The sequence below is a fragment of the Leucoraja erinacea genome, chromosome 31, assembly GCF_028641065.1.
Source record: "Leucoraja erinacea ecotype New England chromosome 31, Leri_hhj_1, whole genome shotgun sequence".
Taxonomy (NCBI): domain Eukaryota; kingdom Metazoa; phylum Chordata; class Chondrichthyes; order Rajiformes; family Rajidae; genus Leucoraja; species Leucoraja erinaceus.
In genome coordinates this window covers 8,673,777-8,690,839 of record NC_073407.1, presented here as the reverse complement: position 1 = coordinate 8,690,839, position 17,063 = coordinate 8,673,777, and the positions used below count along the sequence as shown (strand labels likewise).

The 17,063-nt window shown below is 43.2% G+C and overlaps 1 protein-coding gene across 1 annotated transcript in view; it reads right to left on the bottom strand.

Annotated features, from left to right (window-relative positions):
- Positions 1–16,827, bottom strand: part of LOC129711880 (DENN domain-containing protein 1A-like) — a 472,977-nt gene extending 456,150 nt beyond the window's left edge. The window contains 2 exon segments of the mRNA XM_055659869.1: positions 6,208–6,272; positions 16,433–16,827. Coding sequence (XP_055515844.1) covers positions 6,208–6,272; positions 16,433–16,449 — 82 coding nt within the window. The 5' untranslated portion in view covers positions 16,450–16,827.
- Positions 16,828–17,063: the final 236 nt, after the last annotated feature.

The window sequence follows — 17,063 nt, the reverse complement described above, 5'->3', positions numbered from 1 at the left end:
CTTCTACTTTGTACATCCCCAGGGCTAAAATACTTCAAAGGTGTGATGCAGTTGGAAACTAGATCGATGACTAACCATATAATGAAAGGTTTCTTTGACAACACTGGAATAATTTACATTAGCATTATTAGGAATTTAAAATTAGGAAATTTTGAAGCAATTCACTAATTCCCAAAATCGCCCAAGAGCTAGGATAATTGGATTAATAAGGAAGTCAAATTCATAAATTGTCTCACAAGCACCTTTAAAATGTCCCTGACTCCTGCATTACTTCAGCCAGCAGTCCTGTAACAGCATTTTGTGGGTTGGCACAATCCCGGTTTCCACACTTCTGTGTGGAAATCAGGGGTGTGGAGCACAGATTGCAACAGCAACAATCTTCTGCTCTGCCACTGGGCTCAGTGCCGAGGCTATGGAGGGTGTTTAGCAGGGTCATCTTCGTATGTTGTGCTGGCTTATTTCCCTTAATGGAGGTTACTGACCTCAATACAAAAGGAAATTGAAGGTCAATGGCTTGTGACTTTTCTATATTTATAAAGTTGTAATTAATTTAATTTAATTGTTTCAAACAATTAAAAAGACATAAATAACTGAAAAGACCCTGTTGCAAAGCCGGATTGGGCACTGTGGAGGGAGGGGCTTGCGATTGCCACCTGAGGCCAAGTCTTTGCTTGTAGACTGTTAGGTTTGTCGGATGATCATTGCAGCAAGGCTTCAAGATTGTTTTGTGTTACTAAAAGATTCATGTGGCATGGGACCAATCAGTGGGAGACGGGAATATGAGGTGCAGGTCAGATTGAGCAAACAAAATGTGTAGGAAGGAACTGCAGATGCTGGTTTACACCGAAGATAGGCACGAGATGCGGGAGATTGAGATACCCTGGCTCATAATTTACAACACATCCTGAGGACTAAAACTACAAGCTCTCCTTTCTCAAAAGATGCAAGTTAAATTTCATTCGGTCACACTGCAGATTCAAAAAGACATTTGAGATCCATCACCTTAAACACAACATAAGGTAACGGATCACTTTATCCCACCCTTTGCAGCTCACTAAAGAGAAAGATAGGCGAGGTTAGAATGACAGATGGGTGCAATGAATGAAAGGCCAGAAAATGAAAAGGAGGTAACTGGAGGTCAGATAAAGAGAGAAGATGAAGTGTAAAGCCAGAGGGAGGAATAAAGTTGGCAGAGGACAGGGGAAGGGAAAGAGGGGAACAAGAGTGAAAAGAGAGACACAGGGATGGGAGATGAGTGCACGAAGGAGGGGAAAGGAGCAGGGTGACTTGGACAGGATAACGGGAGAAACGGGTGTGCGCACCAGGTGGGAAAGAGATAGCGGGTCGGGGGGGGGGGGGGGGGGGGGGGGGGGGGGGGGGGGGGGGGGGGGGGGGGGGTTGCTTAAAATTGGAGAATTCAATATTTTTTAAGAAGTCAAGATGATCGTGAAATTCAACCAGTGCCTAAATACATTCCGATAATAGCTGGTATTAGTCACGTTTCCTGTTGATGTTCTCAACCTTGCTCAAATGCTGCATGGAAGAAAAGCCAAATACGCATTTGGATCTTAATTTGACTATAATTCACAATCATGAAATATTTAATTTATTTGAGGCTCTAGTAAAGCATTTTGTTGTACCGCTCTGATTGCAGGTGTAATGGAAAATTCAACTAAATATCTTCACTATCTTTGTGGTTGTATTTGTTATCTTTCGCTATTATAGTAATTACAACCTTACTGTACTTGTTATATATCATTTAATGAGGGTTAATTAAACTCTGTAGGCAGCAATTAAATCCTGTAGGACAGGTAACATCTACACTTGACCCTGTGAATAAATTATTGTATCATTACTCACTCTCATCCAAACATCATCATATTTTAAGTAGCATATTTCTGAACACGGTTGCAAGAATATAATTATCCAATCATTTAATTAGAACTGTAGCCATACAACACAGAAACAGGCCATTGGGCCCATTATCTCGGTGCTGCCCACTAATACCTACCCACACGAATCCCATTTTTAGCGTTTGGCCCATAGTTTTATGAGCCAAGATGCTGCAAGCCCCCATTTAAACACTTAAACATTTCAAGGGTATCTGACTCCAGCACCCTCTCAGGCAGTATATTCCAGATTCAAACCACACTCTGGGTAAAAAAAAAATTCTACCTCAAGTCCTTTCTTAATCTCATACCCATTATCTTATACCTTTGCCTTCAAGTTGCAGAGGTGTTTGTTAAGCAGAAATATTTATCTCTACCTATCCTATCAGGACTCCTCACAATTTGATATATTTTGTATATTTCAATTAGGTTCCCCCTCAGCCTTCCCTGTTCTAAGGACCCCCCCCCCCCCCCCCCCCCACCAGTCTCGTCTTGTGACCAAAATGCTCAGTCTCTAGCAAAATCCTGGAGTAACTCCTTTGGAACCTTTCCAGTCCAATCATGTCCTTCCTGCAGTGTGGCAACTAGACTTGTGCACAGTATTCCAACTGTGGGCGATGGAATGTTTTATATAATTGCATCATAACTTCCTTTTTTTGTACCATACCCCAGCTAAAGAGAGCAAGTTTCCCCATATGCTTTCTTTACCACCTCATCTACCAGTGTTGCCTCCTAAAGCTATTTTGGACATGTACAGCAAAGTCCATCTATTCCTCAGTACAGGCTTACCGATTACTGTGTATAAATGACGCCATTAGTCCTCCCAAAAAGCACCATCTTGCATTATTTAATCAAATACTATCAAGCAAGACAATAAGACTGCTATCATGCCGTCATTATATGACAGAAGTGAAACTGTATCATACATGCAGGAAATAGAAAGTGTCAATTTAGTCTGAATCCTATACAGTCTGCCAAGTTTCAAAGCATTTGTCTTCCTTGGAAATTGACTTCAAAACTTTATTATCAGTTTAGGAAATCTCCTTGGACACAAAAGAAAGTTTGAACAATGATAAAGCACTAGCTGCAGCCTGCTTTCTTCTGCCAGTGAATAAAGATTGCAAGTAGTGACTGTACTATAACGAGGCAGTTTCAACAGTGTCACAAGGCAGCACTGATACTCGAATCTGGAACAAAAAGTAAACTACTGAAGGAACCCTGCAGGTCAAGCAGCATCCGTAGAGGCAAAGCAATGGACAATGTTTCGGGTCAAGGTAAAAAAGCCTACCCTGTCTCGCCAAGAAAAAACCTTGTATCAGGACCTGTGTCAACAAAGGTACACAAAAATGCTGGAGAAACTCAGCGGGTGCAGCAGCATCTATGGAGCGAAGGAAATAGGCAACGTTTCGGGCCAAAACCCTTCTTCAGACTGATGGTGGGTGGGGGGAGGCGGGGAGGAGAAAGGAAAAAGGAGGAGGAGCCCGAGGGCTGAGGGAGAGCTAGGAAGGGGAGGAGACAGCAAGGGCTAACAGAATTGTGAGTATTCAATGTTCATGCCACCAGAATGCAGACCCCCCCCCCGGAATATGAGGTGCTGTTCCTCCAAAATCCGGCGTTGCTCACTCTGGCCGTGGAGGAGGCCCAGGACAGAGAGGTCATATAGGAAATGGGAGGGGGAGTTGAAGTGCTGAGCCACCGGGAGGTCAGGTTGGTTAATGCGGACCGAGCGGAGGTATTCGGCGAAACGATCGCCAAGCCTATGCTTGGTCTCACCGATGTAGATCAGCTGACATTCCTTCTTAAAAACCCTGTGTCAACAAGACCCCTGTATTAATGACCATGGCTGCTCAGAGCAGAGAAGCATCCAGGATGGTCAATCCATGCATCAGGATCATGCCAAAGTCCTCCGCAAGCCCCAGAAGTAGCATTTCACATCACAGCCTACCCTGTCTGCCACCACCTGTGGAAGTGTCTGGTTATGCCTCATTAGCCACTGCAGAAACCACAAAACCAGAGTGATATCATGTCATTCTCAATCCCGAGGGGCTGCCTGAGGAAAGAAGAATTCCTCTGTCAATCAAGTCAGTGACCATACTGCTGAAAGTTACCCAGATTAATATTATGCACACAACATATCAGTATCTACACTTCAATGACTGCAATTTTACAGAACATAGAAGTGAGAACATTACAGTACAGCACAAGAACAAGCCCTTCGGACCACAATGTCTGTGCTAAATATGATGCCAAGACCATCTCTTCTACCTGCGCATAACCCATATCCCTCCATTCCCTGCATATCCAAAGCATCATATCGAATCTGCCTTAACCAATGGCTCTGGCAGTGTGTTCCAAGTACTCAACACCATCTGTGCAAAAAAGGTTGCCCCACACATCCCCTTTAAACTTTGCACCCTCATCTTAAAGCTATGCCATCTAGTATCTGATTTTTCCATCCTGAGAAAAATATTTTGACTTTCTACCCTGTAAATGCCCCTCATAATTTTACATACTTCTACCAGCTCTCCCCAAAACTGCTGCTGTTTCAGATAAAATAATTCTAGTCTGTCCAACCTCTCCCTGTAGCAAATGCCCCCTAATCCAGGCAACATTCTGGTAAATCTCCTCTACACCTTTTCCAAACCCCCCACATACTTCCTGTAATGGGGCGACCTTAACTGCACACCATATTCCAAATATGGCCTGAACAATGTCCTATAATGTTGAATCATGGCATCTTGATTCGTATACTAACTGCCCTGACCTATGAAGGAAAGCATTCCATATGCCTTCTTTACTACTCTACCTACTTGTGTTGCAATTTTCAAGGAGCTATGGACATGGACCTCATGATCCCTCTGTACATCAATTCTGCTGAGAGTCAAGCCATTCATTATACATATTTTCTCCTTTCATTTGGCCTTCCAAAGTGCAAGGGAAATTATTTTCAATGGAAATTACTTCATTTATATTGGAAGTTGTTGTTGTTTCCAGTGAAACATTAACATCATACTAACACACTCTGCTGACATGGTGTTCTCAATAAATTGTTAAAGCATAAACCTTGCACAAAGCTTCTCTATCAAGGTCAGATTTGAAACATTGTACAAGGATGTATAGTGCTGGAGAGGGTGCAGAGAAAATTTGCCAGGATATTGACTGGTGTGGAACTCTTCAATTTCTCCTTGGGGCAGAGGTAAAATGGAGGAGGGGAGGGGGAGGGATGACATGAATGAGACACTTAAAATTATAAGGGGTGTAGCAAGGGTAGACTGCAGAAAACATTTTCCCATATTAGGGGTCAACAAAAAAAGGGGAGACAGATTTTGGATGAGGGGGAAGAGATTAAAAGGATTTGAGGGGGACCTTCATCATCCAGAGAGGGCGAAGGGCCTGGAATTCAGTGCCTGAGATAGTGATTGAGGTTGGGCCACCAGCAGCATTTAAGATGCGTCCAGATGAACACCTGAATGGCTTGGGCGTAGAAGGCGACGGATCAAATGGTGGGTAAAGGGGTTAGTGCGCAAGCGTGCATACTGGTCAATGTGGACGATTTGGGCCAAATGGCCTGTCTCCATACTGCACAGTCTAAATGTTGTATGGCGAACAGCCAATCACTGGGTCACTCAAACTAGATTACATTACAATCCTCCTTTTAATCACTCTTGATATTAATTCATCTGATAACATTCAGCATGTGGTTTCTGTTTTGATCATGTCAGGGCATTGTTATATTTTTCAGTTCAGTTTTACAAAGCTTTTGTTGCAGGCCCGAACTGGCATGCTCTCCGACACTTAAACAACAGCATTAATGATTTGAATGTCATTACTACTGATTTATTGGAAAGAATCTGCAATTAATTACCAGAAAAATACACAAGCAAGAAAACGGAGAACAGTATAAGTCTTCTCTTTTGTTATCTTGTTCTACAGTACTGTGTACACTAGATTCCACACTGCAACAAGGTCATTTCCAGTGTCCTGGTACTAACAACAGCATCATTCCAACTAAAACAATGGGGATACGATAAGTATGCATGCTACTCCGGAACTACGATGAACCCAGCTGAAATTGCTTCAGCATTGTGATCGCAAGTTACAACCTGCCAGCTAGCTGGAGGGAGAATAAGTATTAGCCTCAGGGTTATTTTTAATATTGAGCCGTTCAATTATGCAGTTGATATCTGACAAGATTTGCTCAAGAAAAAGTTCCAAGTTCATGTGAATTGCTGCATAGTTTCAATTCTTCAGCAACTACATTTTCAATGCACAGCTCTCAAATAAAACACAGCTGTAAAATTATTAAAGTTAACACTACCTGAACCACCAGACTCGGGCTGTGTAACTTCTGCATACACTTCAAAAGTAGTCGTTGGATGTTTCCTGCGTAGGTAAGGAAAAAGAAAACGTTCAGCTTTAGTCAAGTAGAGAGAAAAGAAAAATCAGTATTTTAACACCCCACAATTATCAGCAGCGGTATCCAGGACACAATAGGCTTCAGTACAGCATTACAATCTGAAGAAGGTGTGAAGAAGGGTCTTGACCCAAAACTTATCCTATTCCTTCTTTCCCGACATGCTGCATGTCCCACTGAGTTACTCCAGCATTTTATGTCTATGTTTGGTGTAAACCAGCATCTGCAGTTCCTTCCTACACATTACAATCATAGTCTACTAACTGCCTCAGAACACAAAAATCAAGACATCACTCCTCATTTAAGACATATGCAATATTCCTTCAATGTAATTACGATTCATTTGCGACACAGTCCCCGCTTGGAAATATCTTCAAACTTTGGGGCTTTTGCCAAGAATTTGGAGAGAAATTATTGCTGGAATCTTACTCGGGAGGTCTGCCATGATAAGCAAACATATTTGTAATTTGTAATCAAAGGGCAACCATGGTGGTGCAGCTGGAGAGTTGCTGCCTTACAGGGCTTGCAGCGCCAGAGACCCGAGTTTGATCACGACTACGAGTGTTGTCTGTACGGGGTTTGTACGTTCTCCCTGTGACCATGTGGGTTTTCTCCGAGATCTTCGGTTTCCTCCCAAATTGTCCCTAGTGTGTGTAAGATAGTGTTAGTGTTAATGTGCGGTGATCGCTGGTCGGTGCGGACTCGGTGAGTCGAAGGGTCTGTTTCCATGCTGTATCTCTAAGCTAAACTAAACTAAAATTGTATCCAAGCTAAACCCATCAAAAGAACGACTGTGGGAAAACCATGTTCCTAAATTTCAAATTGTGACCAAATTTTCCGCCATTTTTTTTTACAGAATTGTGCCCAAAATTATATTAATGCCCTACTGTCAAATTCTTCATATTAATTTGATTTTAATGTTTTAGTCATAAAAAGGAGAGAAGAGTACAGTAAAAATGCATTTAAGTGCCATTAACCAAAGTGTCAATCTGGTAACAATTGAAACAGAAAGCTAATTCATCGATGATTTATTTTGTCACTATACTGATGAAAAAATAGAACAACTTGCACTTCTGTTGAACACTATGCAACATTTCCATAAAATGTCACCAACGTTTTCCATAAAAGTACATGTTACGTATGCACGTGACAATAAATTAAACTAAAAAGATTTTATTCCTTTTATGGAAACTGGAGTGAATCAATCACTCTGTAAACCATTGTGAGACCATAAACGATCGCCACTTTTCAACCCATTGCAAGACATGCTGAAACGTTGGCAGTGAGGAAGAATTTACAAACCTAATGATACAGTACTTCAATTAAATCAACCAAACTGGAAAACAAGCAACTAAGTAAATTCATGTGTATGAAGGAATGGAGCATGCGGGTTTAAACCAAAGATAGACGCAAAAAGATGGAGTAACTCAGCGGAACAAGCAGCATCTCTGGAGAGAAGGAATGGGCGACGTTTCGGGTCGAGACCCTTCTTCAGACTGGTTAGGAATAAGGGAAACAAGAGATATAGACGGTGGACAGAGTTGAGAGAGGAGGGATGAGGTTGGAGGAGGTGCAAGTGAACCTCTGCCTAACCTGAAAGGACCACTCATCCCTTCCCACACAAACCACTCCCAACCCAGATACCTTCCCCTGCAACCGCAAAAGATGCAACACCTGCCACTATACCTCCTCCATCGACTCTGTCCAGGGACCCCGACAGTCATTTCAGGTTAGGCAGAGGTTCACTTGCACCTCCTCCAACCTCATCTACTGTATCCGTTGTTCAAGATGTGGACTCTTATACATCGGCGAGACCAAACGCAGACTTGGCGATCGTTTCACGGAACACCATCGCTCAGCCCGCCTGGACCATCCTGATCTCCCGGTTGCTGGACATTTTAATTCTCCTTCCCATTCCTACACATTCCCGCGCAGAAGTCTGATAACAGAAGGGAAGAAGCTGCACTAGAGTCTGGTAGTGCGCGCTTTGTAGCTTCTGTATCTATCACCCGCCAGGAGTGGGGAGAAGAAGGGATGACGGGGTGGGAAAAGTCTTTGGTGAATGTTGACTGCTTTCCCGAAGCAATACAGAGTGTAGATGGAGAGTCCGGTCTGCATGATGGAGTTCAGTTAGTGATAGTGGAGAAGCAGTAACTATTTCAAATTAAGGAGCATCCTGGCAGAGATGAATAAAAACAATAAAGATGTCTGTACCCAGTCACTATTAAGTGCCACCCAAAATACAAAGTTCATGTCTGGGTGTTGCATAAGAATGGAAGTGAGCTCAGCAGTAATGATTTGCTCAATCAATTAGCTTGTCACATTATTCTCAGTAATTGATCACCTGGGCAACATGTTTGGCACAGTTCAAGAGATTTTTACATGAATCAGAACAATTAAACCAACAGTAAATTAAATTAGTAGTAACGTAAATTAAATACATTTTAAATTAATAACCAAAGCAAGTCACAATTCAATCATGTTGGAAACAAATATTTATTTGAATCCAGATTTGAGTTCACTTGATAACTTGTAAATAGTTCCCACTTGATTGAATAACTTCTAATGAAATTCCATTTGGTCTTCATGTGCAATTCAGAATAATTAGCTGTTCCACTGCCAAAGAGGTTTATACTTCAGCGCCAGTTATTTGAATCCATTAAAGTCTGCAATAAATGATAACCTGTATTTGCTCCGAGGTGCTTTACTAATTGCATCATCTGCCCAAAATGGCAGATAGCAAGAAAGAGATCAAAGTACAGAGATAACCTCTTCAAAGTAAGTAAAATCACAAAGTCAACCATCCCCAATCTTTTTTTAAAATATGCAATACTGGAGAAAAGATCCTTAATGATGGATTATACCCCGCCAAAAGGGAAAAAAAAATTTAAATGTTAAAATACTATGCCAAGAAAAGACATTACAATTACAAAGCTCCAACCCTTGTCAAACGGCAGGGTGAAAAAAGGTGAGAGGAGCCAGGGGAGGAATAGTTGTTAACAGGCCAAATGGAGTTTCTGGGTAATTCTTTGCTGTATCTCCCTGATCTACAGTTCCCTCCATAATGTTTGGGACAAGGACCCATCATTTATTTATTTGCCTCTGCACTCTGTAAATTGTGGAGTACAGAGGCAAATAAATAAATTATGGGTCTTTGTCCCAAACATTATGGAGGGCACTGGGACATGCATCAACTTTCGCATTCGGTGTCTCAAGGCACTTCTCCAGATATCTGCTTCAAGATTATCATATCAATAACAAAAATCATTTGATTAACAAATTAGTTCTTGCACAATAAAATATTTCTGAAGAAGGATATAACAAATGATTTGTTGGAATTTAATGAAGCTTTGCCTCTGCTTTGCTGTATCTGAAGAATTAAATACAGTACTTTGCATAAAGATTAACATTTAATTGTTGCTTAAATTATAGATAATTAGCTGTTAGCCTAAATTATTGTATTAAAGTTGCACCCTGTAGCTCCTCCTTTGAACCATTAATTATAAATATAATTCAACCATGACAGTGAATTGCAGATAAATTCATCATGACAAATACTATAGTAATAATTAATGCAAATTCCACAACACAAAGCCGTTGCTCTTTGCAGCTCCCTATCAGACAAATGATCAACAGCATTAGGGCCAGCAAAATGCAATAAAAGGCATAACTCATTCTTTCCTCTTGTGATCCCCGACATCCTTTCGTGGACTCCATAAAATATCACAACCAACATGACAGCAAATGCACAGGAGTAACTAAGGTGGCAATGTAACACAGCAATTAATGCTGCTGCCTCACGGAAACAAGAGACCCATTATCAATACTGTTGTCAGATGCTGAATCTGGCTCGTATGTGCATTCTCCCCGTAACCATGTGGATATCTGTCAGGTACTCTGGTTTCCACCACATCCCAAGATATGATGGTGTAGACGAATAACAAAAGAATCAGTGGGAAATTGATGGACAGTTGAGAGGGAAGTAGAGAAGGAATGAAGGAAAGAATTTAAGTTATGAGTGGCATTTAAAGCACAGACAGTCAGAACACGTTTCCCAGGTTAGAAATGTCAAAGACGAAAGGACATGGTTTTAAGGTGAGAGGGGCAAAGTTTATACGAAATGTGCAGAGCAAATTTTTTTTCCCCATAGAGGGTGGAGGTTACCTGGAACGCGCTGTCAGGAGGGCAGTGGTGGCAGATACGATAGTGACGTTTAAGAGGCATCTGGAATTGCAGATAATCGAGGGTATGGGTCATGTGCAGGCAGATAAGATTAGTTTATCTTGGCATCATGCTCCAAATAGATATTGTGGGCCAAAGGGCCTGGTCCTTGTTCAATGAATGGAATGAATGCATGGACCAACATAGACCCAAATGTCTCCTTCTCCGTGAAAAAAGACCATCTTCATGTCCCTTAAAAAATTACAAACCATGCTGACCTTGTGATGCATTACCATTCACCTTCACAGCACAAGCTAAACAGTCTGAGGTTATTCTTCATCTCATTCATATGGATCATCCATAAATGGATGAAGAAACAACTTAAACAATTATAACATATAGAATTAACTGCATTAACATCAAAAAACACATGCACAAGCAGAGCAGTTGTGAATTAATGTGAGAAGCCAAATATCAATAGCTCCAAAGGACGTGAACGCAAAAGTTACACACTCTTAATCAGTATTCACGTAAACGTATTTCCAGCAAAGGTCACGTTAATAATTCGGAATGGAAATTCCAGCCTTTTATGTCTTACAAAGATCAATAAAACCGACACAGGTGTGGCTCCATGAAGAATGACTCAAAGAAGAGATAGGTGTTTAAAATATTGAAGATTTGGGAAGAGGAAACAAAGGGTAACTATTCCTAATCATTCAATGATCATTAACCAGAGGCTGTCATCACAGAGTGGAAGTTTTACATGAGCAAAAGATTAAAAATAAATTGTAGAAACAAGGAACTGCAGATACCGGTTAATACACAAAAGGACACAAAGTGCTGGAGTAACTCAGCAGGCCAGGCAGCATCTCTGGAGAACATGGGTAGGTGACGTTTAAGGACATGGCCTTTCTTCAGACAAAATAAATTGTTGCCTAATGAGTGGTTGGGATCTGGAATGCATAGCCTAGTAGGGAAGTGCATACAGATCCAATAAAGAGGGATTACATGAAAGAACAAGAAGTACAAGGGTGTGGAGTTTATAAAGAGTAGGGAAATGTGAAAAAATTAGTTTACTCTTTAAAAAAAAAAGCCAGATCAGACTCAGTGGATTGAATAACATTCATCTTGGATGTACTATTCTCTGATTAGACATCCACCAGCTATGTAAACTCAGCTAATCGTCAGTTGTATTTCTGTGGGATTCTATCCCAACATCGAGCTCTAAAACATTCAAGGTGAAGGAATAACCAGAAACTCCTGGCCATGCTCGCCAATAGTAAAAGCGCAGGGCAATGATTACATCTACCTTTATATTCTTTCAACAGCGGTGGAATATAAAATACATCACCAGATAGCAGCACCCTCGTCCAATGCCTTTGGCACACTCTTGGTCAGAGTTGACTCTCTCTACAGAGAGTTGCCTTCTCTGCTTTTTCCCAATTTCGCTTTTACTCTCTTTCCTGTCAAACTCACTCGTTTCCCACCCTCTGTCACTGTGTTGAAACTGACTCCTTTTCAAAACTCATTGACCAACGGTTTCTGCCACAGGGCAGCACTGTGACGCAGCAGAAGATTAGGTGCCTTAGAGAGCTAGAGACTCAGGTTCGATCCTCACTACAGTGCTGTTTGTATGGAGTTTGTATGGTCTCCGGGTGCTCCGGTTTCATCCCACATGCCAAAGACATGCAGGTTTGTAGGTTAATTGGCTTCGGTAAATTGTCTCTAGTGTGTAGATAGAACCAGTGTATGGGACAATCATCGGTCGGCATGGACTCAGTAGGTTAAAGGGTCTATTTCCATGCTGCATCTTTAAGCTAATCAATGGACATGATCATCAAACATTATTTTCTGCCAGTATTTGCATGTCATTTGATTAGAACTACAAATATATCTCCCTCTTCTTTCAAATATAATTGTTGTCTTTAGATTACTCAAAACAAACATAATGAAAATGACATTTTTGTATCAATTCCAAACGTTAAGACACAATGTGAATTTTGAGTTTCAGGGAACATGCCAATGAAAGTGAACTGCGATTTCTAACATACGACTATATTAAACGACTACTCCAGATTTTCCCTAGCCTTCAAATGTCTCCTGGTCAATGTCTCTTCCACCCACTAAAAACCTTTGACGCCTTCCATTCAGTCAACATTTCTGAAGTAGATAACGTATTTGAGTTCCTCATTAAGCATCAACCGCATTTCAAAATTCTCATCCCTCCATTCAAATCATTTCATGATCTTGCCTTTCGCCAGCTCGATAGAAGTGTCTTTATTGGCCAAGGCACAGAATAAAATAGCAAAGAGATCACGAGACTGAGGTAGGGTCCTGACCCGAAAGTTCTTCTGTCCATTCCCTCCCCAGATGCTGCCTGATCCACTAAGTTCCTCCAGAACATTCTGTTTTGAGCAGAGAGATCATACGATATAAAACATTAGTTAGGTTATGTAATACTGTACTAGTCACCTCATTGCATGAAGAATGTGGTCGTCTCAGAGGACAGGCAGGAATTTACAAGATTTCGACCTCGTTTACAGGATTTAGCTTGGTGAATTTTAAGATGAAGAAAAGTTTCACATGTGTGGCTTGGGTCGTTTTCTTTAAAGCAGAGAATATTGAGACTCAGCATATAAAATTATGAAAGATCTGGATAACGTGAATAGAGATTAACTATTTTGTTTCGTTTAGCAGGGTATCGAAAATGAAGGTGCATGATTTAAGCTAATTGATAGAAGGATGAGACAGGTGTTGAGGAAAATGTTCTCATACAAATAGTGACAGTGGTCTGGAACAATCTACCCAATGCACTCATCACATTTTAAATGTTCCAGATGAGTAACAGATGCTAAGGCCTTCATGGATTTGTTTTGGCGTTTTTTTAGTCCATATGGACACAATGAGTCCATATAACTCATTATGTGTGCAAATGAGAACTAGTATATGTTCTAGTGTCACAGAGCCATACAGCATCGAACTTGCCTTTCAGCCCACTTTGTTCATGCTAATCAAGATGACATATTGGGCTAGTCCCATTTGGCCCATAGCTCTCCAAACCCTTCTTATCCAATTACCTGTCCAAACATATTTTTAAAGCTATAATTGCATCTGCTTCAACAGCTTCCTCTGGCAGCTCATTACAGATACGGACTATCCAAATGAAAATGTTGCCCTTGAGGTCACTCCTAAATCTCTACCCGCTCACCTTAAGTTTCCAAGTTTTGTACAATAGCTTTAATCTAGCCCTTTGTGTTGCACAAATTTCAATTGTTTTGCCATTGACAGCCTTCAGCTGCTGAGGCTCTAAATACTGCATTATCCTCCACAAATCTCTCTCTTTCCAGATTTGAACTTGCTCCTTTGATCCACCTCTGGGTGCATCTCCAAATGTCCTATGAGGTATTTGTTTATTTGTTTTACCTTTATTAAAATTATATACTGAACATTTTTGGTTTATTACAGAGCACCATGTTTACATATCAAGCGCCGCAGAAAGCATTTTATCGGAGAGAATAACAACATGGTTTGGGAACAGCTCCATCGATGACTGCAAGAAATTGCAGGGAGTTGTGGACGTAGCCCAGACCATCACACAAACCAACTTCCCTTCCATTAACACTTCACGCTGCCTCAGCAAGGCCACCAGCATAATCAAGGATGACAAAAATGCTGGAGTAACTCAGCGGGTGAGGCAGCATCTATGGAGCGAAGGAAATAGTTCCTTCACTCCATAGATGCTGCCTCACCCGCTGAGTTTCTCAAACAGCTTTGTCTACCTTCGATTTTCCAGCATCTGCAGTTGCTTCTTGAGCATAATCAAGGACTTCTCACCCCGGTTACTCCCTCTTTCTCCCCTCTCCCATCAGGCAAGAGGTACAGAAGTGTGAAAAAGCACAACTCCAGGTTCAGAGACAGTTTCTTCCCAGCTGTTATCAGGCAACTGAACCATCCTACTAACAACTAGGGTGCGGTCCTGAGTTACTATCTACCTCATTCACAACCCTAGAACTATTTTTAATCAGACTTTACCTTGCACTAAACGTTACTCCCTTTATCATGTATCTGAACACTGTGGACGCTTTAACTGTAATCATATATAGTCTTTCTGCTGACTGGTTGGCACGCATCAAAAGCTTTTCTCTGCACCATGGTACATGTGACAATGAATTAAACTATACTGTTGTGCTACTGCAAGTAAAAAAAAAATCATTGTACCGTTTTGGGAATGTTAACATAAAGTGCCAAACTCAAAATCAAGACAATTTATAACCAGATCATTTGAGATGTTAACATAGGTCAGATTCAGAAACCTTTCCCATCCAGCTAAAGCTGTTCTTAAATGAGAGCAAGAAGCAAAAGGAATTGAGATGACATGCACAATCAAAGTACCCTTCACATCCTTTCCATTGCGCTTCACATTCTGAAGAAGGGTTTCGGCCCGAAACGTTGTCTATTTCCTTTGCTTCATAGATGCTGTTGCACCCGCTGCGTTTCTCCAGCACTTTTGTCTACCCACATAATAAATTGTCTACTTTAAGTGCAACTTAAGTTCTGTAGTGTGTGAAACTCAACAGCAATCATAGAGCAGGGCCAACTTCAGTGGAATAGGATAATTAGCAGAATTTTGCAAAGTGAGGGATAAATATAGTACAGAAGACAGAAGATGATTTTGCTTCATACTAAACAGCGTGGGTATTTTTACAACCACATCAGAGAGTAGAGTGGATCTTGGACAAAGACGTAACCAAAGGATGGCACCAATCGAAGTACAGCACCCAACTTCCTCAGCCCTGCCCCTCTGACAATACCGTGATCCCTCCTGTGGCACTATGATCCCTTGCCGACCCTCCCACCAAGCTTCCTTGCCACCTCTCCCTGCAGTGTGCAGATCCCTCGCCCCCCCCCCCCACATCACAGCACTTCCTTGCCCCCACACCTGCGCCGTGCAACCCCTCGTCGGTCCACACTGTGGCATGCGATCCCACGCTACTCCCTCCCTGCAGCACCCCCAATGCCTCACTTTCCATTCCATGGCATGGTGATCCCTCGCTCCCTCGCCATCACACCCACAGTGCAGATCCCTCCTACGGTGCTGAGCTCCCTCCAAACCCTCCCACAGTTCTGAGCTCCCTCGCCATCCCTCCCATAGCACCCTTGTCTCCGCTGCCACAACACAGCGCTCCCTTGCTACTTCTCCCACAGCACAGAATTGGTGTCAGGGGTTATGGGGAGAAGGCAGGGGAATGTGGATAGGAGGAAGAGATAGATCACCCATGATTGAATGGCGGAGTAGATTTGATGGGCCGAATGGCCCAATTCTCCTCCCTTCACTTATGAATGCCCCTTCCAGCGGTGCGGCGATCCCTCAGCGCACCTCCCACAGCACAGCGATCCCACACCGCTCCCCCACCCCATCTGAAGCAGAGCTCCCTCGGCGCCCCTCCCACACAGCACGGCGATGTCTCCCCTCCCCCATCCACAGCAGGGCAATTCCTCCCACCACTTCCACAGTGCGGAGTTCCCTCCCTCTCTCCCTCCCTCGGTGCGGGGCTCACTCACTGCCCACCCAGCACTGACTGTCAGGAATGTTGCACTTTAGTGGAACCTGTTCCTTTGACCCTGGAGGGAGGGTCCGACCCCCAGCACCATGCAGCTGTGTACCTTTGACATTACAAGCTGATGTTTACTGAATGAAATTACAGGCTGCCTGAAGACAGATGCTCCATGCTTCAAATCTCAGCCTGGCCGCCGATCCCACCTCCATCTATTCACTTAATTCCAGAACCCGTGGATCCCGAATCAGCTGAACCCCGGGCCCTGCACGGTGCTGCAGCGCGGCCGGCTGCAAGGTGCCGTGCGCCGGGCTGCTGAGCAGGCGAGCCCGGGGATGCCAGGGCCTGGCGCTTCGCGCGGCTCCGGATCCGGGCAGCCTCCCGGCGAAGGAAAAGCGGCGGATTAAACTCACTTGATCCTGGACCCCATCGCTGGTGGCTGCCGTGCCTTGCCGGCGCTGTCGCTGCGCTGCGGGGGAGAAGCGACGCCGCCGAGCCCTTCCCTCTTCAGCCTCTGTCTACGCGAAGCCGGGGGACGACATGGTCGCTGGGCATCGAAGGTACCGGTGGACGGCTGGCCGCGGCGCCTGCCGGGAGCTGTAGTCCTGGGCCGCCGTCACTCGCCCCTCCTCCCTACACCACGTCGCACTTGGAACTACAGCCCCCAGTGTCCATCGCCCCCACCTCCCCCTGTGCAGCCCGGGCTACCTGTCTGTCAAGTGGACTTTGTCAACTTTGTTTTGGCGATGTCGCTGACCACACAAGTCACTGCCACTCTGCTGAAAGAAATAAAGATGTTTTCTGTTTGCGATAGCCCCTTACAGCACGTCATAAAGCGCGTTGCAACATTTTCTGACACGGTAAATGCAAGGGCGATATTTACAAGGGGGGGGGGGGGGGGGGGCACAATCTCAAAATAAGCAATCAGACGTCCAGGGCTGAGATGAGAAGAAATGCCTTAACCCAGAATATCATAACCCTTTGCAATCCTCTAAAGCTTGCTGCGGTGGCTTAGTCATGGTGTACGTTAAAGGCAGAAATTGA